Source organism: Boeremia exigua (genome assembly GCF_020726555.1).
Source record: "Boeremia exigua strain MPI-SDFR-AT-0100 chromosome Unknown C7974scaffold_1, whole genome shotgun sequence".
In the NCBI taxonomy this organism is placed as follows: Eukaryota; Fungi; Ascomycota; class Dothideomycetes; order Pleosporales; family Didymellaceae; genus Boeremia; species Boeremia exigua.
In genome coordinates this window covers 25,361-48,672 of record NW_025763518.1, presented here as the reverse complement: position 1 = coordinate 48,672, position 23,312 = coordinate 25,361, and the positions used below count along the sequence as shown (strand labels likewise).

General features: G+C 43.9%; 5 protein-coding genes across 5 annotated transcripts; 1 reads left to right on the top strand and 4 right to left on the bottom strand.

The window, feature by feature from the left end:
- Window positions 1–492: 492 nt before the first annotated feature.
- Window positions 493–3,304, bottom strand: C7974DRAFT_459408 (amino acid permease-domain-containing protein; the record flags this gene model as incomplete). Its single annotated transcript, XM_046146100.1, has 3 exons — window positions 2,721–3,304; window positions 1,503–2,596; window positions 493–625 (listed from the first exon to the last, which is right to left on the bottom strand). Exons 1-3 carry the CDS (start codon window positions 3,222–3,224, stop codon window positions 493–495), a joined length of 1,731 nt encoding a protein of 576 aa, XP_046002249.1. The 5' UTR covers window positions 3,225–3,304.
- A 3,826-nt stretch (window positions 3,305–7,130) lies between these two features.
- On the bottom strand, window positions 7,131–9,040 carry C7974DRAFT_381667 (pyridine nucleotide-disulfide oxidoreductase-domain-containing protein). Its single transcript, XM_046140597.1, has one exon. The coding sequence runs from the start codon at window positions 8,859–8,861 to the stop codon at window positions 7,452–7,454; it is 1,410 nt and encodes a 469-aa protein (XP_046002248.1). The 5' UTR covers window positions 8,862–9,040; the 3' UTR covers window positions 7,131–7,451.
- A 1,194-nt stretch (window positions 9,041–10,234) lies between these two features.
- C7974DRAFT_381665 (putative epoxide hydrolase 2) lies at window positions 10,235–12,165 on the top strand. Its single transcript, XM_046140596.1, has 7 exons — window positions 10,235–10,420; window positions 10,472–10,575; window positions 10,640–10,675; window positions 10,729–11,069; window positions 11,123–11,339; window positions 11,392–11,635; window positions 11,715–12,165. Exons 2-7 carry the CDS (start codon window positions 10,492–10,494, stop codon window positions 11,924–11,926), a joined length of 1,134 nt encoding a protein of 377 aa, XP_046002247.1. The 5' UTR covers window positions 10,235–10,420; window positions 10,472–10,491; the 3' UTR covers window positions 11,927–12,165.
- A 3,275-nt stretch (window positions 12,166–15,440) lies between these two features.
- Window positions 15,441–15,749, bottom strand: C7974DRAFT_289094 (uncharacterized protein; the record flags this gene model as incomplete). The annotated part of the gene is made up of 1 exon (XM_046137636.1): window positions 15,441–15,749. A coding segment is annotated over one exon (309 nt), but the record flags the coding sequence as incomplete, so codon positions are not given.
- A 6,084-nt stretch (window positions 15,750–21,833) lies between these two features.
- C7974DRAFT_55 (metallo-beta-lactamase domain protein) lies at window positions 21,834–23,102 on the bottom strand. The gene has a single exon (XM_046146832.1). It carries the CDS (start codon window positions 22,910–22,912, stop codon window positions 22,046–22,048), a length of 867 nt encoding a protein of 288 aa, XP_046002245.1. The 5' UTR covers window positions 22,913–23,102; the 3' UTR covers window positions 21,834–22,045.
- Between the last annotated feature and the right edge of the window lie 210 nt (window positions 23,103–23,312).

The following is a 23,312-nucleotide window of genomic DNA, read 5'->3' as shown; positions in this document are numbered from 1 at the left end:
CCGGACCTGACCCTAAATGCTAAGATGCCGGGCGGATTTTTGTCTATTGATTTGCTGACTCCCCCTAGTCGGTTACCTAGTTTATTTTATTGATTCATTGACTCCGACTCGGTTGCAGCCGCGTTCTACGCAGCTATGCCCTGAGTGACAGGCGTCGCAGACAGCGGGCGCGATGCAGACGCTACCTACCATAACTGCAACGTCACGCTTCTAAGTAAATGCAAGTAGCAAAGACTAATCCCAAGCATGACTATATTACTTCGCTATAGAACCTCGTGATAATAGCTATTGCAGGTGACTCTACAGCCTCATTCGTGTGTGAGCTGGCGTCATTCTCGGACGTTGCCTGACTCGGGTGCGCACACAGACCCGGTACCGTAGCGCATGCGCCCGGGTACGCATTACCGGTACGTGCGGAGACGCGGCAAGGGTGCCAAGCCTAGGCAGAGACCTCGGCTTGTAAACGTAGGGCCTATGCTTCGCTTTAAACTGCTAGCCAGCGGGCCTTGTCCTCTGCGGTCCGGAATAAAATTCCGTTCTCATAAGATCGGAAAGTCCCTCCGTGGGGAGAAGCGGATGGTTGGCTGGTCTTAAACACGTATTTGTTTCCATTGTTAGGCACTCGCTAGAGCTGACCTAGTATGGGTGAATGCTCCTATCTCACTCCGAACATGGCACGACGGGGAACGCTGAGGTGCCGAGCTCATGAGCTCATATCGCGATCCACAGCCCGGTAGCTCTATAGCCCATATGGCATACTACTAATCAGTGTCCCGTGTCAATCGGCTTGTCACTGGGACAGCTAGAATATCAGGATGAGAATATCGACGCCGTAAAAAGAAACGCTTTCCGTTAGCTTCCGGCATCGATAAGACCTCGATGCTTGATCAGCTAATTGCTCCAGTGTGCGACCATCGGTCGGCAATCTCAGGCTCGACCGGGCTCACCTTTAACGCCTGAGATGGGAGACCCCGCCCTTTGGTTCAAACATCCTAGTTATCAGCATCAGAGAGGTGAAACTTCGAGCATTACATGCCGATAGTCTCCTATCAGAGCTGCCTTGCATGAGACGATATTATTCGCCTTACAACCAACCTGCTTATGTTGCTGGGTATCTACCGTGCTTGTGGGCTCTGGAAAAAATGTCTAATTTGTAACCGCGGCCCGCAGAGCATGTGTTCTTACGCCCGGTGCGGTTAATGCTGTAACAGCCACCTTCGAACAAGATAATGAGCTTATGTGAAGGTCTCGAAGCAGAAACTTGAGGGCTGATAAAATTGCAAGCTCATTCCAGAGATTCTGTAAACATGTTAATATTTGAAAATACGTTCCGAAACTAGACACTAGAGCCTCTAGATACATCAGATAGCAATAGATCAATCCACTAATAGGCAGAGTATAGCACTAAAAGGGACAGTCAAATATGGCATCTGCAAGGTTATGATATACGTTCGCTGTCATTAACGTGCCTCTTAATGCCACATAGCTGGGCCATCTCTAACCAGAACCCATTCGGAGGACTAACGAAACTTTCCTCGTAGATGTCGATCATTGGTCGTTCCCAAACTAAATCAAGCTCGTCAGGCTTGATCTTCTTCGTGCGCTTGATGATCTTCCATCCCAGGTAGAGGATAGGAGCTACTAGCTGCATGGTATAGTTCTGGAAGAAACCCTCGACGCTGAAGGGCTTGAAAACCGAATAGCCGTAGAAGAGAGCGACAAGGAAAGTGGAGATGGCTCCAAGATAGGCGCATCCAGGTTGCAACCAGCCATAATAAGGCAGAGTTGCACGGTCCAAGCCCTGGGCCTTGCAAGCCTTATGGTAGTTGATAAAGGTGATGCACATCGTGAAATAGTCGATCATGCCGCAGCCTGTGATTAAACTAATTAGCCAGGAAATGACCTTGGCTGAGCCTTGGTTGACTTGCAGAAAGGAAAGAAAACCAAAGCAGATGACAGCCAGGAAAGAGTATACGGGGATTCCAGAAGTAGTAGTCTTAGAGAACATGCGGGGTGCGCGACCTTCGAGAGCCATGCCGTATAGGGTACGCGTAGCACAGTACACATAAGTGTTGCCCGCAGAAAAGATTGAGGTGATTAAAAGGGCGCTGACTATGTGTGGCAACACACCGATTCCCATATTTGACATGGCAATGACGTAAGGAGAGGCTGTGACAGTGCCTCCCCCTCCACTGGTGCCAAGAAACACACCCTGAAGCTGAGGGTCGTTCCATGGTACGACAATTCCAACGCAAAGCGAGCCAAGTATAAAGAAGGCGCCGAAGCGCCAGTACACGGTCTTGAAGGCGCCTTTAACGTACACCCGGGGTCGCTTCGTCTCGGCGGCTGCGATCGAAATGTATTCAGGTCCGACGATGGTGAAGGCTGCCGACCACAAGCATGAAAGGAAGCCTTCAAATCGGCCCAAACTGCCAGTGGACGACCTGGCAGGGTTATCGGCAAATGCACCAGGATTGTTCCAGTAGCGGAAACCGTAGGCGTCCTTTTGCGGATTGCCACCCACCATGGTGACGAAGGTAAAGGATAATACGATGAAGATCAAAATGACCTTACCCCCCGAGAGCCAGAACTCGGCCTCGCCGAACCAGCGCACCGCAGCGAGATTGATGATGATGCAATCGTAGAGTTAGCTGGCGTTCGCCTTTAAGATCAGATTTGGACTTCGGCAAGATCGCCAACTAAAGACAGAAGGGTGACACGTACCTATAGAGTATAATGCAGATAGCACAAATTGCGGCCACCGGGATTTTGTCCGTCCAGTAAGTGACCACCAAATTAACAGCTGCGATCTCGAAGGGAATGGCTAAGACTTCAAAGAAGAAGAAGTTCCAACCGACCATGAAACCGAGGGCATCATCGAACCAATGGCCGGCTATGCGTACGAAGCCTCCAGCGACGGGTTGAAGGACTACCATCTCCGAGATAGAATTATTGATAGCTGCCACGACGATGCACCACAAAGAGTAGGCAATGAGAAGGGAGCCTGATCCACCTGCAGCCAGACCGTTGCCAATGCTAACGAAGAGGGCTGTACCGATGGCGCCGCCAATCGCCAGCAGCTGAATCTGACGGTTCCCAAGTCGGCGCTGGAGATTATCGGCATTGTCCGTGACGATACCAGGCTGGGGCGTACTGTGGACAAGAGATAGGTTCTGATCAGAAGCAGCGAGCTTAGGCTCAGTTTTGGTGTTGTCACAATCCATTACTGAATGTGGAAGGGCAATGGAAAGAAGGCGTTATCAGACCACGGATCGTATACGAGTTGGCGACTTGGAAACTTATAGATTGGAGAGTCAAGATGTGTTTTCCAAGCCTCATACGCACTGACTATGTCTAGCAAGCCATGCACTGACTATACCGTGCCGAGATAACAGGGGCGAAGATGAGGTTTCGCGATCGTCTTAGCACCCTCCAATCGGAGACCAATCCGTGTAGCGTCTGGGGCAGAACATGGCTCCAATCCGTGCAGCAGCTAGAGCAAATATAGCTAGAGGGCTCTACCGTGTCCGTGCACCTCATGAGCCGGGTCAGCGAGTGAGCCACCCCACCTTTGAGCGTTTGATAGAATCATGGTTGTCACGCTAACGTGAGTGCATAGCGAGTAACGCACCCTAACAAACTATTAGGCTTTCCTACCTTTAAACCTTAATAGACTAGCTACCTAACCTAGAATTGCTCCTAGAAGAAGATAGAATTAAGCTTGCACTTTAAGCAATTAAGAAACCTTAAGAGCTAAGCATGCAACGCACTGCTATAGTATATAGGGTCTCTAAAGCAACTCTCTGCTGCTAACACGCTAGGATGCAGTTAACACGTAATACCTACCCTAAATTAGTAAATCTTTAGAAGATAGAGTAGAGAATGCTTATATAGTATATTAGGAAGCTAGATTTCTAAGGATTTACCCTAATGCTTTATTATATTAAAGATATAGCTAATTAACTGCGTGCTGCATATAGCGCAAAGCCTATTAGCCTATAATAGGCTTTAAACTTTGTTAAACGCAAACCTAGACTTAAATTATATATAACTTAATAGAGAGATTACTAGAGAGTCTTATATAGTAATCTAGAGGTTATTAGGCCTTAGTTTAACCTAGTACGCAATATTAAGGCTAAGTATAGTATTCTAGACAAAGATATCTATAACTTTAATAAGACTAGCTTTACTATAGGTATTAGAAATTATATTAAAGTAGTTACTATATTAGAGAGATATACTAAGCCTATTAGGTTATAATAGGGAGACTATAAGTAAGTAACTTTTATTACTATAATTAATATAATAGGCTAGGTAATTATACTCTACCTTATCTTTAAAGTAAAGAACTATAACGGGTTCTAGTACCCTAATTTAAAGCCCTAATAGTATATTAGAGTTAGTAACAATAGCTAGACTATAAATAATATTAGTATAGCCTAGTTAAGGCACTTTATTAAGTAGATTAAAGGCTAGAAGGTAGGTAGCTATATACTACTTATAATTAATAGCTATAAAAGCTATAAATTACTTACCTTCTAGGATCTTTATAAGGAAAACAAGATAATTACTCTATATATGCTCTTATACTTATTGCATATTCTATAGCTACTTAATATAGGCTATTTTGCCTCTTTAAAGTAGGAGTATAGCAAAGAGATTAGAGTCTTAGTAATAGACTATATTAGCTAAATTAATAAGAAGGCCTTTATTGCAATATTTATAAAGGTTTTTAAGAAGGCATTCTTATAGGCAAATATTATATTAAGCTTTAAGGCAACTAGCTTAGTGCCTAATAACCTATTTATAGTGCTATTAAAGCTTAATATTAAGCTTTAGATGCTAACACTACCTCTACTAAGGGGGACCTAATAGAACTCTAAGACACCTACTAATACTAATAAGATAAAGTCTTAATTAATACTGCTTTATAATTATATTTAAAAGCACTAAGGATTATTACTAACTCTAATAGTAGAGATTATTAATTAGCTATAGAGAGGCACTATAATACTACTATATAGGTAGATGTTGTTAGCTACCTAAGTGCTATAGCTTAAAGTATTAAATAAGGCTGCTTCTAAATACAAATTATATAAAAGAAAGCAGATCTAGAAGGGTAAGAACCTTTTAAAGGAATAGGTAGAGGATTTAATAGCCTAATGCAATATTAGGGCGTAGGTAGAGGGGGAAACGCATAAGAGTAGGGCCTAAATAGGTGTAGGTAAGTAGGGCAAAAGGCACTATAAGCGCTATAGTAAGATAGGGTATAACTTATGCATAACGTACCCTATAGGCAAGTAGATTAATAGGCAAGTAAATTACTTTTACTAAGCCTCTACTAAAGTATCCTCTATATACTAATGCCTTAATAATAACCTAATCTTAATGCGTTAAAGGAAGCTTAAATATAGCTTACGCTTTAAGCTCTTAAATAAGACGCAAAACTCTTATAGCAATATGCTGCAGCTATCTATAATGTTTCTTAAGCTATACTAAGCTATTAACTTACTAGACAGCCTTTATAAGCTAATACTATGCCTAACTTATAAGGGTTAAATAATAACAAGGAGCAGGTAATTATTAATTATATACTTAAGCTAGACAAGCAAGGATTTAGCCCTTAGCTAGCAGATATAGCTATAATAGCTAATTCTCTACACGCAGAGCGCAATCTAGGCCCTATTAGCATAAACTAGCCTAGTATATTTATAAAGCGTTAACTAGAGCTTAAAGTAAAGTTTAATTATAGGTATAACTATAAGTAAGCCCTCTATAAGGATTCTAGAGTTATATAGGGCTAGTTTTCCCTAGTATAAAATATAAAAGCTAAGTATAGTATTCTAGATAATAATACGTATAACTTTAATAAAATAGGCTTTATAATAGGCTAGATCTCCTAGAGAGTAGTTATTATAGCTTTAGAGAGATAAGGAAGGCTAAAGGTAGTCTAGCTAGGCAACTAGGAGTAGATAACAGTTATATAGGGTATTAATGCTAAAGGATAGGCTATTCTACCCTTTATTATCTTTAAGGCGCGCTACTACCTCTCTAGCTAGTATAAGGAGGAAGACCTGCCCTAGGATTAGGTTATTATAGTCTCTAGTAATAGCTAAACTACTAATAAGCTTAGTTTTAAGTAGTTAAAGCACTTTAATATATATATAAAGGAGCATACTGCTAGTACCTACTAACTACTAGTTATTAACAGCTATAAGAGCTATAAATCGCTCTAATTCTAGAAATACTATAAGAATAATAAGATTGTTACTCTATATATGCCTCTGCACTTATCGCACCTTCTGCAGCTACTTAATATAGGCTGTTTTGCCCCTTTAAAGATAGTATATAGGCGCTAAGCTAAATTGCTTATATATAACTAAATTAGCTATATTATAAAGACTAAGTTCCTGCTATACTTTAAAGCAGCCTATAATGCGGTGTTTACCTCTAGTAATATCTAAGGAGAGTTTTAAGGTACTAGATTAGTCCCCTTTAATCTAGAATAGGTTATATTAGCCCTTAATATAAAGCTTTAAACTCTATTACTACTACTCCCTACTAATAATATACCCTAGCAGTTGTAAACCCCTAGTAACACTCTAGAATTTAGGTTATAATTAACTCTAATTTAAGAGAAGTATAAGAGGCAGCAGGGCAGCTTACTAAATTCTATTCTAAGCGCGCTTAAGCACTATATAAAGGGGGGAGCAATCTTATCCTATAAGCTAGTTTTAGCTTAACAAGAAATTAAGGAGCTTTAAGCAGCTAATAAGGCCGCTATGCAACAAAAATTATATAAAAGAAAGCAAGTTTAGAAGGAAGAGACCCTAATAGTTAAAGATAGGCAGCAGCTAGCAGCTCTAAAGGAGTTTAGGGCGCGTAGTAATAGGAAGAGGGCAAAGAAGCAGGTGCGCACTTAAGAGGGCGAGCTAACCTAACAGCGCTGTAGAAGATGCAATTAGACAGGACACAACGCGCAAACGTGCAAGATTAATATAGAAGAGGTCTCTAAATAATATTCTAGCCTGTACTATACTGTGCAGGACTAAAGTATAGTATTTTAGGCTATAATAGGTTAAGTTTTGGTAGGGGCTTGGCAAAAGTGATTCGCTCGCCTGTTAATCCGCTCGCCTGTGGGGTATGTTATATAGAAAAGATATAGTAGATATTAGCAATTAATTATATATACTATTAGCTATAGTACAATGTTGTAGTATTAAGTAATTGCGTGTAGAAGGCCTAATAGTTTGTTAGGGTGCGTCACTCGCTTAACTATATTACTCGTTATGCACTCACGTTAGTATTCTAGTCTAATCTAAGGGAATTATCGTGCATTTTCTAGCAACATAACCTAGAATTCGTAGGAATAAGTGGCCTAAGAAACCGTGATGGAATCTAGCTATATCCGGGTCAATTTTCCCCGGATAGATAACCGTGGTGTAAGCAAATCAGCCATTATGTGCGATTGCAGTATCCTTGCTAAGAAGTTCCTCGAACTTATTGCAGACAGCCTTCAGGTTCTCTAGGTGAGTAGCATACCAAGCCGCGGCTTTTTGAGAATCCTGAGGCGGCGGCGGATCAAAGAACGGGTAATAAAGTCTCGACTTCGCACACCAAGCATCGACATCTGGTAATGCCATCCACTTAAGCTGATTCCTTAGGGTGACCAAAAAGACGGCGCAGTAATCTTTTGGCTTTGAACACGCAGGAACAGGTTCGCAAAGGGAGTTCCTGAACTCTTCGTCGTCGTAGTTGTTGTCAAGGTAGGCGATGAGAGCAGCGCTAAGCGTAGGCTGACCGATCCTTAGAAGCTGGGGCGTGATGTGTCGGCCGTTCCAGACAGGAACAGCCGGACAGTTTGAGATAGCGGAGGCACTGCAGTCAATGTAGAGGGATTCAGGCACAGGCGTGTATGTGCCCTGCTCCAAAGCGACTTTGTCTGGATCAATGCTTATGATCCGTCCTTGGCGTACAATGTTCTTAATTTTCTTCAATTCTTCAATCTCCGCCTTTGTGACAGTCGCGAACTTGAACATTGTAGGCTTGATGTCCTTGTCTATGCGTAACACGTGTCCGTATGCCTCCATGAGCAGAAACATCTCATCAGATGTTTTGGCCCCCACAATGGCGTCAGCTCTTTCTTTCATCAGTTTGTCAAGATCAGGGGTATTCTCTTGATCCTGCACGGAACCGCGTTCAAGAAACCAGGAATCGCGCGGGACAATCCAGGTAATATCGTTTGGGTCTATGCCGTAACCCAGCAGACACAAGCCTGCGTCGAGTGCAGTCTTCCCGGCCCCGACCAAGGTATAGCCGCCATGAGGTCGTTTGAGCGTTGCTAGAGCGTTGGGCGTGATGAGCCTCACTTTGTCCGAGACCTTGTATGCAGGTGGACTCATAGCAGGAACCTTAACCTTCGCGTAGGTGCAGTCTACGATGCGAGTTCTCGATCCAACATGAATAACCTTCCCCGTAATGATTGATTGAAACTGTCCCTCGCCGATGTAGTTGTGTTTCGGGTAATAGCTGACTCGACCGGACGGAAGAAAGGTGTCATGCATAACTCTGTAGAAATAGGCAACGATCTCATCGCCTGTTGCCAACTCGGCATAGCCTTTATTGAGACCAACTTTGTCTATTTTGCCTTCGCCGAGTTCTCGAGAGTTGACGCCGTAGGCGCTGGACGGCTGATGAAGGGTAACATGCGGATAGGCGATAGTCCAATGACCACCCGGACGAGAGTAGCTATCGACAATGACCGCCGTAGCCTCGGTATCAGAGACCAAGGTGTCAACGAAGGCCATGCCTACCGCGCCTGCGCCGATGACGAGGTAGTCGGGAGAAATTGTCTCAGCCATGTTGGATGATGGTGCTGTTTGTGATGCGTAGAGGTTGGAAGAAAACTGAAGTGTTTGAAGATATCCTAAGAATTGTCCATATGATCGAGAACAGAAGACGTCTTATCGATGTGGCATGGAAAGGTAGGGAAAATTAAATTTATACTGATGTCTTGTCTAGCTATGATTCCTGTCCTTGGGTCGTTACTGACGTGTACAATCTCTTGGCTAGCGTTGAACAAAATTGATCCGAACGCATTATCGGCCCGGTCGTGTTGCCGTTGCCATCCGATTGATTACTAATACCAGGGTCAATTCATGAGGTTTCTGTTACGCTGCTGGCAAGCCTGTACATTGCGATAACATTGCTCTCACTATTCTAAAGCTCTGAATCACGAAGTCAACAGAGAGAGCCCTAACCTAACAGCTCAGTTCGAAAGTGTTGGGCTTCTGCGACGTGGCTGTAGAACCTGCCAAATGTTACTGTAGCAAAATTGTTATACACTACGAACGTGATGAAGGAGCGTCAAGCTTAATTCGTGGGTGGAAGTGAATGCACTAGGATTGCAAAAATGCAATCTACTATGGTCTCCGGCGAAAGTATGTACAGTGGGACTTGCCACCGGAAATCGAAGCTGGCTAATCTCAACCTTGTCTAATAAGGGTAATAAAGGATAACAAGTTGCATAGTGGAGAGACTTAAGAGACCTTGATTACATACAAATTACATAGCGTTTGAGGTATTTCGTCAGTCGGGCCATTCCGTTGATCCAAGGCAACACCTGCTGTGCAAGCCCCACTGTACACTGCTTTCGCCGGAGACCACAGTAAGCTAGTTCAGTGTTTGACCGCGTTTAGAAGCTGATAATGCATGTATTCTATGGAGTGTCATCTCCGGAGATAAGGCAGCATGGGGGTGTATCCCAACACAGGAAATCTTTTCATTAATTGTCTTTAAGTATGATATCTAACTACCCCACTATAGACGACTTCTACTATGTAGGATCTCGGCCGAACAGCTCCACCGCTATCCGTACAGGTGACGGACACACCGCTTTTCTCCTCTTAGCTATATAGCAAGAGCTAACATTTGGCCGACCTAATCTCAACATGTGAGATAGAGAATCAAGCCCGTAGGCTTCAGGAAGAAGTCGACACTATGTAGCATTATACAAGAAACAGCTCTGTAAACGCAGCGGACACTTATACTACAATTCTGCAAACACTCTTACTTACATCACGCCGTGCTTCTATAGAACGCGATCAACAACAGCACTTTGACGACGATCTTTACACCCTTGAAACGTTGATTCTGTGGACTTGCTGGCGTAGATCCTGTGTCATTAGTGGCGGAAAACCGCACCAATCATTCGAACGCGCACGCTACCAAAAGCCGAGAAAGTAATCAGATTGAACGTCGATCTTGAGGGCACACGGTCTTGAGTTTAATGAGCAAAATTCAGGGTAGAATGATTTGCTTGCGACAACTATTTATAAAGACAGCGCCGTTCTCTCTCTACTACGACCCGTCCAGGAATTGCAGCAAACAGTTAACAGTCAACACTAGCAAATTTGATCAAGTAGGTCCTAGCACTACGTCGTTCCTTTTTTCAGCGAGTTGATAGACGAAGATATCGAATTGTTAGTTGCAATGATTGCCACGCTCAAGACTCTCCTTCTAGCAAGCAGCTTCTCGCTTGCGCTGGGAGCATCCGTGCCGACGCGCCGCGCAGAAGTAAATATTCCGAGCCTTGATCAAGTCTACAAAGACACGCTAAAATTCTTGCTGATCATTGCAGAACTCAACATGCCAGTTTAATGTAAACCTTGACACTGTAAGTAGCAGCACACAGCCGTCGCAACAACCGCGAACGCTAAAGCATACCAGACGGATATTGCAAACACCAGTTACGTGCGCAATGTAAAGAACGTCAAGCTTCCAGTCTCAGGAAGGACGTACCGCTACGTTATCAGCCCGCCCTTCGAGCAAGAGAAGCCGTACCTGCTGTTCCTCCATGGATTCCCGGAATCCTCATACAGCTGGGTCAATCAGATCGAGTGGTTCTCCAGGAACGGCTACGGAATCATAGCACCAGACTTACTGGGTTCTGGGGGCACAGATGCGCCCACTGAATTAGAGTCCTACAATCTGAAATCAATGGCTGCTGAAGTTGCTGAACTGCTTGACTGTGAAGGTCTTGAAAAGGTAGTTGCTATTGGACACGACCTGTAAGCATGAAGCCGTCCTTTTCTTCCACCCATTCAAGACTAATTTGCCTCAGCGGATCTTTGTTACTTTCCCGCTTTAACACATATCACTCCGAATATATCTCTGCTCTGTCATTTCTAGACGTCGGCTACGTCGCTCCGGGCTTCGATTTGAACCAAAGCTATGTTGAGAACTTCAACAATATCACCGAAGCTGGATTTGGATGGCCTATTTTCGGATACTGGTACTTCTTCACAAAGTCAGAGACGCCCGCGCTCATGGACGCAAGGGTAAGCTGAACGATGAACGACTTGGCACGTTCACGAGCTTACTAGAGTACAGTTGGACTCCTTTTACTCCCTGGCCTACACGTCAAACTACACGGCCCAGAAGGAAGAATTTGTCAAGGTCGGAAAGTTCCAACAATGGCTAGAAGCAGACAGACGAGCCCCGTTCGGCAATGGATTCATCACCAACTCGACCCGAGAGCAATGGAAATCTATCGTCACCGCTCAGGGAGGTCTTGAGGCTCATCTCAAATGGTACCGATCATTCGTCGAGGGAATCAACACTGCAGACGAGAAAGGTAAGCGATGCCCCTTCTCAACACATACTGTCCTTTTCACTGGAAACGGGAATCATGTCCTGATGTAAAAATACCACAGAGAACGAATCCAAACCAGGCATGGTTGAAGCGCCTCTTCTTTTCGTCGCAGCGAATTTCGACTACGTTGGTGTCCCCTCGACGCAGATGATCACCACTCTGCCGTATGCGCCCACCATGCAGTTCAGGACAGTCGATTCTGGACACTTTGTCCACATTGAAAAGGCGGATGAAGTCAACCATCATGTCCACGAATTCCTCCTGAGCCTTTAGATTTGGGAACACGTGAAGGATCCATCTGTACTGAGTAGTTTTGCCATTCCTTCGTACCCTGTTACATTCCGTACGATTGGCATCTTAGGCTCACTTCCTACTACTGTACAGATGGTAGATTGTACATTGTTTTGAGTTCGTTTGAGTATGTCGTAGTTGCAGGGGTAGATCTAAGATTTGCTCAATTGGTTTACCTTGTTAACATTGTAGCTTCTATCCCTAAGATAATAAAGAATTGTGTCCAACTTTGTATTCTTTACTAGCAGCTATAAGCTCGGCTATATAAGCTCGGACATATACTTTCCGCGCACATAGGGTTCCCGCGCACCCCACCCACGGCAGTCACACAGTATAGAGTCGTGATTCTCTCAACAACAACAATTAAATTTGCCACTGTATACACATAGAATCAAGAGTACGAGTTGCTGCCTCTGCTGCTGCTTTTTGAGCTTCTTTTTCTGGTGAAGTGCTTGCCTGTTGAGCCTGTAGAGCCGCCGCTTGGTCAATCGCAGCCTTCATACTGTCAACGTTGCTGAATTGCTCATTTAGGTTAACGTGAGTGCATAGCGAGTGACGCAGTCAAGCAAGTAACGCACCCTAACAAACTATTAGGCCTTCTATATGCAATTACTCAACACTATAACATTATACTATAGCTAATAGTATATATAATTAATTGCTAACATCTACTATATCTTTTCTATATATATGCAAGTTATGCCTTATCTTACTACAGCACTTGCAGTGCCTTTTGCCCTACTTACCTACACCTATTTAGGCCCTACTCTTATGCGTTTCCCCCTCTACCTACGCCCTAATATTGCATTAGGCTATTAAATCCTCTACCTATTCCTTTAAAAGGTTCTTACCCTTCTAGATCTGCTTTCTTTTATATAATTTGTATTTAGAAGCAGCCTTATTTAATACTTTAAGCTATAGCACTTAGGTAGCTAACAACATCTACCTATATAGTAGTATTATAGTGCCTCTCTATAGCTAATTAATAATCTCTACTATTAGAGTTAGTAATAATCCTTAGTGCTTTTAAATATAATTATAAAGCAGTATTAATTAAGACTTTATCTTATTAGTATTAGTAGGTGTCTTAGAGTTCTATTAGGTCCCCCTTAGTAGAGGTAGTGTTAGCATCTAAAGCTTAATATTAAGCTTTAATAGCACTATAAATAGGTTATTAGGCACTAAGCTAGTTGCCTTAAAGCTTAATATAATATTTGCCTATAAGAATGCCTTCTTAAAAACCTTTATAAATATTGCAATAAAGGCCTTCTTATTAATTTAGCTAATATAGTCTATTACTAAGACTCTAATCTCTTTGCTATACTCCTACTTTAAAGAGGCAAAATAGCCTATATTAAGTAGCTATAGAATATGCAATAAGTATAAGAGCATATATAGAGTAATTATCTTGTTTTCCTTATAAAGATCCTAGAAGGTAAGTAATTTATAGCTTTTATAGCTATTAATTATAAGTAGTATATAGCTACCTACCTTCTAGCCTTTAATCTACTTAATAAAGTGCCTTAACTAGGCTATACTAATATTATTTATAGTCTAGCTATTGTTACTAACTCTAATATACTATTAGGGCTTTAAATTAGGGTACTAGAACCCGTTATAGTTCTTTACTTTAAAGATAAGGTAGAGTATAATTACCTAGCCTATTATATTAATTATAGTAATAAAAGTTACTTACTTATAGTCTCCCTATTATAACCTAATAGGCTTAGTATATCTCTCTAATATAGTAACTACTTTAATATAATTTCTAATACCTATAGTAAAGCTAGTCTTATTAAAGTTATAGATATCTTTGTCTAGAATACTATACTTAGCCTTAATATTGCGTACTAGGTTAAACTAAGGCCTAATAACCTCTAGATTACTATATAAGACTCTCTAGTAATCTCTCTATTAAGTTATATATAATTTAAGTCTAGGTTTGCGTTTAACAAAGTTTAAAGCCTATTATAGGCTAATAGGCTTTGCGCTATATGCAGCACGCAGTTAATTAGCTATATCTTTAATATAATAAAGCATTAGGGTAAATCCTTAGAAATCTAGCTTCCTAATATACTATATAAGCATTCTCTACTCTATCTTCTAAAGATTTACTAATTTAGGGTAGGTATTGCGTGTTAACTGCGTCCTAGCGTGTTAGCGGCAGAGAGTTGCTTTAGAGACCCTATATACTATAGCAGAGCGTTGCATGCTTAGCTCTTAAGGTTTCTTAATTGCTTAAAGTGCAAGCTTAATTCTATCTTCTTTTAGGAGCAATTCTAGGTTAGGTAGCTAGTCTATTAAGGTTTAAAGGTAGGAAAGCCTAATAGTTTGTTAGGGTGCGTCACTCGCTTGACTGCGTCACTCGCTATGCACTTACGTTAACTTGGACTCACTTTCTTATACAGGTAATCTTATACGTATGTAGTTGATGTTTAAGCTGTTAGTTCTCAGCCTCAAGCTAGGCAGCTCTGGTGTTTGCCTCTACAATAGCCTTGCCTGCCTTGCCAAGCACTATCCAGGTGCTCCGTGAGAGAGTCTCTAACAACAACAACTGCTGTTGAGTCTTGTATAGAGCCTGTGAGCTCCAAGGTGTAGTGAATATTACTTCTAAGGCAGCTGCTGAGGCCTAGGTTAGTAGAGGAGTACTTGGCCAGCTAGTTATTTGGGATGATGAAAGTACAAGCTGTGGGTTGTATGGGCAGAGACCAGCAGCCCTCCAGCCAGCTCGGATAACTCGCTCTAAGAACCCTTCTTCTCTAGCGTTGTTGTATGATACTACAAAGCGCTCCTTCTTAATAGGGGCTGCGTCATCAAGCGCAGAGAGGGCTCGGATCTGATCACGATAGCGTGATTTCAGAACAGAGAAAGGAGCAAGATCCAGAGGCTGCAGCAGGTGGGAGGCATGAGCTGGGAGGTACAGGATATGTATCTTGTTGACCTTGCAAAGCCACATGAAATCAACAGGTGTGTGGGAGCCATGGCCGTCAAGAAGGAGGAGCCGCCAGCCACTGTTGGATGGTGAAGTATTTGGTATGAAAATACGCTGCAACCATTCATAACCAATTGAGTTTGATGTCCATCCATTCTCTGACGTTGTGTAGAGCCAATCTGGTGTGCCTTGTGCTAGAAACCACGTTGACTGTAGATGCTTGCCCTTGAAGATGACTAGGCATTGGAGCTTGATACCGGTGGCTGAGATGGTCTCAATAATTGATACCCACTCACGATCCTCTGGAGATTTGATATAAGCTTTCTTCTTTGAAGAGCTTGCAAGCACCTGGGCGTTGGTACATACTCCAAGTGCAACTCCAGTCTCATCCATATTCCACATATCTTCATACTGTATGCCTAGCTCTATTCTTGTCCGCTCAAATAGCTCAAGGAAAGCCTTGATAGTCTCGTAGTTGGCTGCTGTAGTACGTGCGCTCTCGATCGTGCGGCCGACTATAGATGCGACGCGTGGATTGCGGGTGATGAAATGGAGTACCCATAGTTGCCCAAGAGGCTGGTGGTCACCATTCATGCGGAGGAGCCGGGTGGCCATTTTTCGTACGCGTGGATGAGAGGGAGGTTGTGCGCGTGAGTCCTCATCAAGTATCCAATCTACTAGAAAGGCTTCTTGTTCTGGAGTCAATCGCTGCTGTTGTTGATGAGCTATCGCGTGTGGTTGTTGACCTTGTTGGCGACCGCGTAGTGTAGATTCAGCGATCCCGTACCACTCAGCAGCCTTACGCCGGCTCGTGAAAACACCAGAATTAAGATCTGCAATAGCACATTGTATTGCAAACTCCTTAGGATCCATATTGACTGTGTGGCGTTGAGAGTATAGAGCATCAAAAGCAGAGTAACGCGTTGTGGTGGGGTGCGCGGGAACCCTATGTGCGCGGAAAGTTGTACTTGCGGTTAAGCCTTACTTCAAGCTCTGGTTGACGCTTAACAAACGTACTGGGCCAGTTTAGGCCAAAATGGCCTAGATTACGCTCAGCGCGCAAAGAATTAGCCATAGCAGCCACATCTACTAGGTAAGGGGGAAACCCTTGCGCAGCTAGCTTAAGTATATGCTTAACAATTACCTACTCCTTATTATTGTCTAGATTCTAGGAGTTAGCTATAGAACTAGCTTATAAAGGTTGTCTAGCGCGTTAGTTACTTAGTGTGCCTTAAGGAACCCTATAGATAGCAGCAGCGCGTTGTAGAGAGAGAGTTGCGTCTTATTTAAGAGCCTAGAGTGCAAGCTGTATTTAAGCCTCCTTTAACGCGTCTAACTTGTGTTGTTAAGGAGGCATTGGTGTAGGAAGGGTAGTTTGGTGTGGTCTTGGCAAAAGTGTCCGACTCGCCCGTTGTCCGACTCGCCCGTGGGGTACGTTATGGGTTGTTTTCATAATACCTGTGCCCCACTAAGCCGGTCAAATTAGAGGCTAGGAAGTACGCCACAATAAGCCAAAGTGCAACACAGCGTTTAAAATGTAAGAAATTTGCTATAGGGATAGAGCTCTAAACGCAGAGCCTAAGGGAAGAGCTACTTAAGAGAACACCCTTCTTGAAAGGAGAGTTGTAGGGGTGCAGATATAAGGAGGCATACAGCGGGCAATATCTGCACCTAAATCTGCAGCAGTCCCTAGTCTAGCCTCTGATTTGATAAGCTTAGCATGGCACAGGTATTGAGAAAACGCCTATATCTGAGCTTAACGCCTATATCTGAGCTTAGTGTTCGGCCACACAGTAATTAGCTACCTTACCTAAAGCAGCTACATATTTTAGAGTTATAATTTCTTAACACTAATAACTAGTTACAATTGCTATTTAGTACACATAGAACTAAGTTTAAGCGCTGCTACTACTACTAACGTACCTGACGGGTGAGTCGCCCATACCGTGTCCGTGCACCAAATGCGCGGATTCATCAAATGCGCGGAATTCCTCTAACCAACGTCAAACAATATGAGGCCACTGAGCCACGTACAATATATATTATCGTGAGAAATCTTGATAGGGTGCTCTATAAGCCTATGCGACAATACTGTTCTACATAAATTAATTATATAAAGTTGCAGTTCTGCCGCTACGGGTGGTGTGGGTACGAGGTGCAGCAGGAGGCTCTGCAGCAACGATACTACTACAGGCAGCTCTATTACTACGCTTCTTGACTGTTTTTGACTGCAATTCGCTCGCAGCCTTGCGCTTGCCTTGGTTAGGCATTTGGATACTTTTTCCAGCGTTGCGATTGCGTTTTTTGGCTTCTCTAGCAGCCTTGCGTTCAGCTACTCCCTTGGCGTGATCTTCCTTCTCCTGCCTCCGCACCTCAGCAGCTGCCTCTCGAGCCACACGCCGGTCTACCTTCTCCTGCTCCTCTACTAGCTTCTTAGCAGCAGCAAGCTCCTTCTTAGAAGTTTTCTTAAGCTGCTCCTCTATATCTAGGCGTTGAACAACCTCATATCGATGCTTAGCTTCTTGACGCTTGCTTGGTGACCACATTACAGCTCCACCATGGTATTCTTGCCGTTGTTGGAGAGGCAAAGAATGGGACTTCTTTTATTGCTTCTTCTTCCGCTTTAGTGAGCTTTTAAGGCCCTGGATCTCATCGTAGAGTAGTTGATTTTGTATAGAGATGTGGTGGAGTGAGCGCAGTACTTTCTGAGTATCCTTACTGCGTCTATCATTGGCAATACCCCGTACAAGCATCTCAACTTTGAGCCAGTCTTTGCCGCTGTATACAGAAGTATTGGAATCAGCAGAAGAGGCCTCAGATTCCTCCTGTGTAAACTTATCTACTACAATACTTGGATTGAGTGGTGCTATTCCTGTAACCTTGAACCCACGGAGGACTACCTCTGCAGTGAATGTAGCTACCCAGGCCTTCCAGAATAGAGAGAAGAAGTCGCTCTTCTTCACAGGGAGCAAGCCTTGGCTCTTGTGGGTGAAGATAGTGAGGTAGTGCTTGTAACTGGATGACAGAGGCTTGAAACAGACGACATCTAATGGCTGGAGAGTGTGTGTTGAATGGGGGGGAAGTATACACAGGAGTATCTTGTGGTCGCTACAATAAGCGATAAAATCCATTGTTACGTGGGATCCGTGGCCGTCAAGGATTAGAAGGCGCCATTTTCTCCGTGCTTTCTGCTTGGTGTAGCGATCAAACACCTGTTCAAGCCAGGCAAGGCCTATATCGTTGTTGCTCCACCCAAATGGACTAGTTGTGAAGTGTACTGAGTGTTTTCTAGGGTCTATATCGTTGACCCAGCTTGATTGTACTGCTTTTCCAGAGGCAGCGTAGATGACGCCAGGGGGCAACACTCCTCCATCAGCACACACGCATGCTATCACCGTCACCCAATCGCGATTACCATCCTGGAGGGATGCTCTGACCTCGCCCTTGTCAAATTTCCTCTTGCTAAACACTCGTTTTGAGCGTCCGATGATACCAGTCATGAAGCCTTTCTCATCCATATTGTACGTGTGGGCGGCGTCCACGTTGTATTCTTTAATTTTCCATTGCAGAAGCTCAAAGTATAGTTGATATTTCTTAGCTGAATCAGCGTTGTGGCGGAGGGAGTCCATGGCTGAGTTCCATTGTGACGTGAGCTGGTCACTGTACTTGTTGATGAAGCGAGTGACCCAGCTCTCTGATACTCTCTTTTGAGCGACTCCTGAGGCAAAATTCCGTATCATATCCCGTGTAGGTGGTAAACGTTGCTCAGTAAGCTGCTCTATATACTTCACAAGGTCCTCCTCTTGTTGTGGGTTGATATTTTGCTGTTCTGCTGACACGTCTGTACGCGGGCGCGTATCGCCTTGATGTCTACGCGTCAACGTTGAGCGCACAACACCATGCTTTCTAGCGATTTTGGTATACGAGGTCTTTTCGCGAGGGCTTAATTGAGCTATCTCTGCAAGAGCTAGATTGAGCGACATGGTGGCGTTGAGCAATGTGAGTGTGAAGTTTGACGTGTTTTTGTTGATGCGCGCATTTGATGAATCCGCGCATTTGGTGCACGGACACGGTACGGCTTGTAGAACTATAGGTTCTAAGTGCGTGCGGGGATAGTAGTGGGCCATTGTAATAACTACAACACTAAGAAACAATCGTGATAGCTTAATTATAGGTAAATTAATAACTTCAAGAAACGCTGCACTGCGTACAGGCTCGTGATTCTTAATTATTGACGTTTGCTATACAAAAACGTCTGTGCGCAGGAACGCCCCGCCGGTCACGGGGTGTAGCCAACGTTTTGCAAAAAACCCATAACTTAATAGGTATTTTACTAGTAAATCGCGGGCGTTGCGTGACTCCGGGCGTTGCGCGCACAGAAACGGTAATAGGAAGTGTCAGATAGTATGATAGAAGTGTAATTTAGTGACTTGATGATGTTAATCATTATTGTTGTGTGTCGCAGGCCAAGCGCTGTCGTGAACCTGAACTCTATTACAAATCGTGCCGCGCGAGGGCCTACATATAAGCTGCGCTATGGTGCCAGAACAATAAAACAACCATCACACACACATTTCTTAATATCCCATACCTGCAGCACCGCACCCAACCGTGCGACATTGTGTCTCGTCTCAACTGTGTTCAGCTGCTTCCGAGTTCTTCGCTAGTGTGCCAAGCTAGGTGGTCCCTGCTCGATTGTACAGATCCGACCTCACCACAGCTCGTTCTATTTGACAGAAAGAAGGCAAAGAAGCGGGTGCGCGCTAATAGAGCTAAGCCAACCTAAAGGCGCTGTAGACAGTGCAACAAGACTAGACACAACGCGCGAACGTGCAAGAATACCGTGTCCGTGCACCTCACGGGCCGGGTCAGTGAGTGGGCCACCCCACCGCCTTTGGCACCACATAGGAATAAGGTTATTGAGCCACACACGATAGCTACTATCATGGGATAATTTGACTGAGTGTTCTATAAGCCTATGCAATTGTACTCTCCCATACAATCTAGTTATATAGAGTAGCTGTTCGGCCGCTGCGTGTGGTGTGGGTGCGGGGTGCGGGGTGCGGCAGGAGGCTCTGCAGCAACAACACTGCTACGCACAGCTACTGCACCACGATTCTGCTTCTTTCTAGGCGCTACGCTTTGTAAAGCCTTACGCTTACCTTGATTAGGCAGTTAGATACTTTTTCTAGCGTCGCGATTGCGTTTTTAAGCTTCTCTGGCTGCCTTGCGAGCGTCAATTTAAGCACGCTCCTTAGCACGTTGTTGGTCATGCTCTTCCTTCTCCCTCGCTCTCAACTCACGCTTCTGCTGCTGCTTTTTCTCCTTAAGTAGCTTTTAAGTCTGTTGTAGCTTACGCTAGGTAGCCTTTTCAGCTTCCACCTGTTGTTAGTAGGCCTCTATTGCAGCGTCACGTGCGTCAGCCTCGCGCTTTAATAAAGGACTCTACCACTTAGCTTCCCTATGCTGCTCAAGGTTATAGGCGTATAGTGGCAATGCTTTTTTCTTATCCTTCTTCTTCTCCTTGGCTGATAGCGCCTGTTTTACGCCTTGTAACTTATACTAAGCAAGCTCTAATTAGACGTGGAGCTAGTAAATAATCTGCTTAATTGCCCTAACCTTACCACTAGCTTTATCCTTCACTACACTACGCAACTAACTTTGCCTTTAACTAATTAGGCTTAGTAGGAGCAGCTTAAGGCTGTATTTAATCTAGAGGCGTAACAGTAATTAGAGGTGTTAGTGTTTTAAATTAATTTAGTATAACGTTGGCATTGGGTAGACAAATACCTGTAGCTGCAAAGGCTGTTAATACTAACAATTTAGTAAAAGTGTTCACCTAGGCAGGCTAGAATAGGTTGTAAAAGTCGCTCTTCTTTACAGGCACCTATCTTAGCGTCTTATAGTTGTGTAGATTAAGCTCCTAAGTATACTTTTAAGCTAGAGGCTTAAAGCAGACAACGTCTAACAGCTACAGCGTGTAGGTAGCATATAGGGGGAAGATTATAAGCAGAGTCTTATAGCAATAGCAGTAATTAATAAAGGCCTTTGTTACATAACTGCTGTAGCTGTTAATAATAAGTAGTTGCTATTGTCTCTAGGCTTTGCCCTTAGTATAGCGATTAAACACCTGCTCTAGCTATGTCAACCCTAAGTTGTTATCTATCTATCTACTAGGTGACAGAGCAAAGTAGATTTAGTGTTTATCTAGGTTAATTAAGGCCACCTAAGAGGCTTGTACGTCACGGCCAGCAGCCGCGTAGATAATACCTAGGGGGAGGTAAGATCCATTAGCACATATAGCAGCCACTAACGTTACCCACTTACAATTTCTATCGTGGAATAACTGTTTAAACTGCCTCTAGCTAAAAAGTAGCTTATCAAACACTCTCTTGCTCCTTCCTGTCACCCTAATTGCAAAGCCTTTCTTATTAATATTGTACGTGTTTTCAGGCAGTATGTTATACTCCTCTTTGTTGCGGTGTAGGAGATTAAAGTACAGACTGTACTTTACCCTAGAATTAGCCCTGTAGCAACTAGTCTCTATAGGCGTTGTCCACGTGGTGATAAGATGGTCGTGGTGACAGTAGAGGAACCGAGTAACCCAGCTATCTAAGAGCGGCCACGCACACAGAGGAGTCGCAAAATTAATAATTATCTGCCTTATAGGCATTAAGTATCTCTTTGTAAGTCCTCTAATGTACTGTATAAGCTCTGCCTTATTGCGCAGGTGTAGTAGACGTTAGGAGTTAACTGTTTCGTCCTAAGGGGCAGCTTGGCCCTAGTGTTAGCGCATCAAAGTTGTTTAAGAACAACCATGTCTTTTGGCAAGAGCCTGGTACAAAAGTTGCTCTCTAGGTCTTAAACTATCTATTTCTATAAGGGCTTCCTTCACAGGCATCGTGGCGTAGGGGGAGGGGGGGTGTAAAGCAACGTCCAAAGTTAGTAGGGTGGCCCACTCACTGACCCGGCCCGTGAGGTGCACGGACACGGTAATGTAGAAGTAGTCTCTAAGTAATATTACAGGTTGTTCTACCCTGCGCAGTCCCAAAGTGGGCTGGTAGAGGCCGTAATAGGGTGAGGTTTGGTGTAATCTTGGCAAAAGTAAGCAACTCGCCCGTTGAGTGACTCGCCCGTGGAGTACGTTAATGCTAAGTTACGTTAGTTAATTAACTACTTTTAGGAGCTGGAAAGGCTGCAAGGCAGCTATTAGTTACAGCCGAAATGTTAAATCTAGTAGGAAATCTGTTCACCATTTCCCGGGACAGCTCATCTGCATCCTTCGCACCAGCGTCGATTAGCTCCTGGAACGTTTCTATGTATTTCCTCGAGTTTTGCAAATGATATGTCCCATCCATCTCATGCGACTGCTTGTGCCCAGCAACAACAAGCTCCGGCTTCAAGTCTTCTACTTTCCTGATACTGTCAATCCAGGCAGCACGCAGCTCCCTCGTGGTGCATTCTGCAAGCATCTGGTGCACATCGCCATATACGACATCGCCGCAAACAGCTAGCTTGATATCTGGAACCCATAGAACAGTACTATCGTGAGTGTCTGACTGCCCAACTTCGACGGCCTTGAACACATGTCCTTCCAGGTAGAACTCGTTGCTGGGCCCTATAGGTGTAGCCATCTCGGTTTGTTCGGGAATTTGATCTCCGGGAAAACAAGCGGTCCAAAAGTTACTGAAAATTGGTGGGCTGATGTCTCCTTTCATGTGCTCAATGGTAGCCGCTGTAGCGATCGTCTGTACCCCGGGAAATCGTCTAACGAGGAGGGGGATGCCAAACCAGTGATCTCCATGCCCGTGGGTAATGTAAATCTTCGTTAGGCGTTTGCCAGGAATCCTCTTTTCAATCCACTCAATCAGTTTGTTAGTCTGTTCAACAGTGACTGGAGTATCCACAAGGACGGCTTCTTTCTCTCCGTGAATCAAGGTGGAGGTGATAGGTGACCAGACTCCATCCGGGATACCGTTCACTCCCTTGAATGGTGTTGGAGGAGATACATAGACGTCGGCTCGAAGGGAAGGCATTGTTTCAGTGCGAAGCTAATGCCAGGTAAATAACTTAATAGATTCGGCTCAACTTCGAGCGAATATAATCGTGAGTAAGGGCAGTTGACTACAAGGTTTGCTTTTGATACAACAAAGCCTGTATTGAGTAAATGTCTGTAGCGGATGTTGATCTGTTATGTCTAGGTTAAATAGAAAATGGAAGTTAATACGGAGAGAACGAAGAAGGCGGTAATCGAGCGGGGCAAGCAGGCACTATCGACGCTAACAAAGAGCTAAGGCTCTATTATATGTAATCAGCTTCCTTCTCTTGCACTCTGTTTTAACTCCTTCAAATGCAAAACATAATAAAAGGCGGTGTAGAGTGATTACTATTCGTCGGCTGTGCAATTCAGTGGTCTGCATCGTGATTAGTTCGACC

Bases quoted from the DNA above. Each gene is read 5' to 3' on its own strand.
- C7974DRAFT_381665 (XM_046140596.1), top strand. From the start codon at position 10,492: ATGATTGCCACGCTCAAGACTCTCCTTCTAGCAAGCAGCTTCTCGCTT. The intron at 11,070-11,122 runs GTAAGCATGAAG...AATTTGCCTCAG, and splicing joins GTTGCTATTGGACACGACCT to CGGATCTTTGTTACTTTCCC. The intron at 11,636-11,714 runs GTAAGCGATGCC...AAAATACCACAG, and splicing joins CAACACTGCAGACGAGAAAG to AGAACGAATCCAAACCAGGC.
- C7974DRAFT_381667 (XM_046140597.1), bottom strand. From the start codon at position 8,861: ATGGCTGAGACAATTTCTCCCGACTACCTCGTCATCGGCGCAGGCGCG.
- C7974DRAFT_55 (XM_046146832.1), bottom strand. From the start codon at position 22,912: ATGCCTTCCCTTCGAGCCGACGTCTATGTATCTCCTCCAACACCATTC.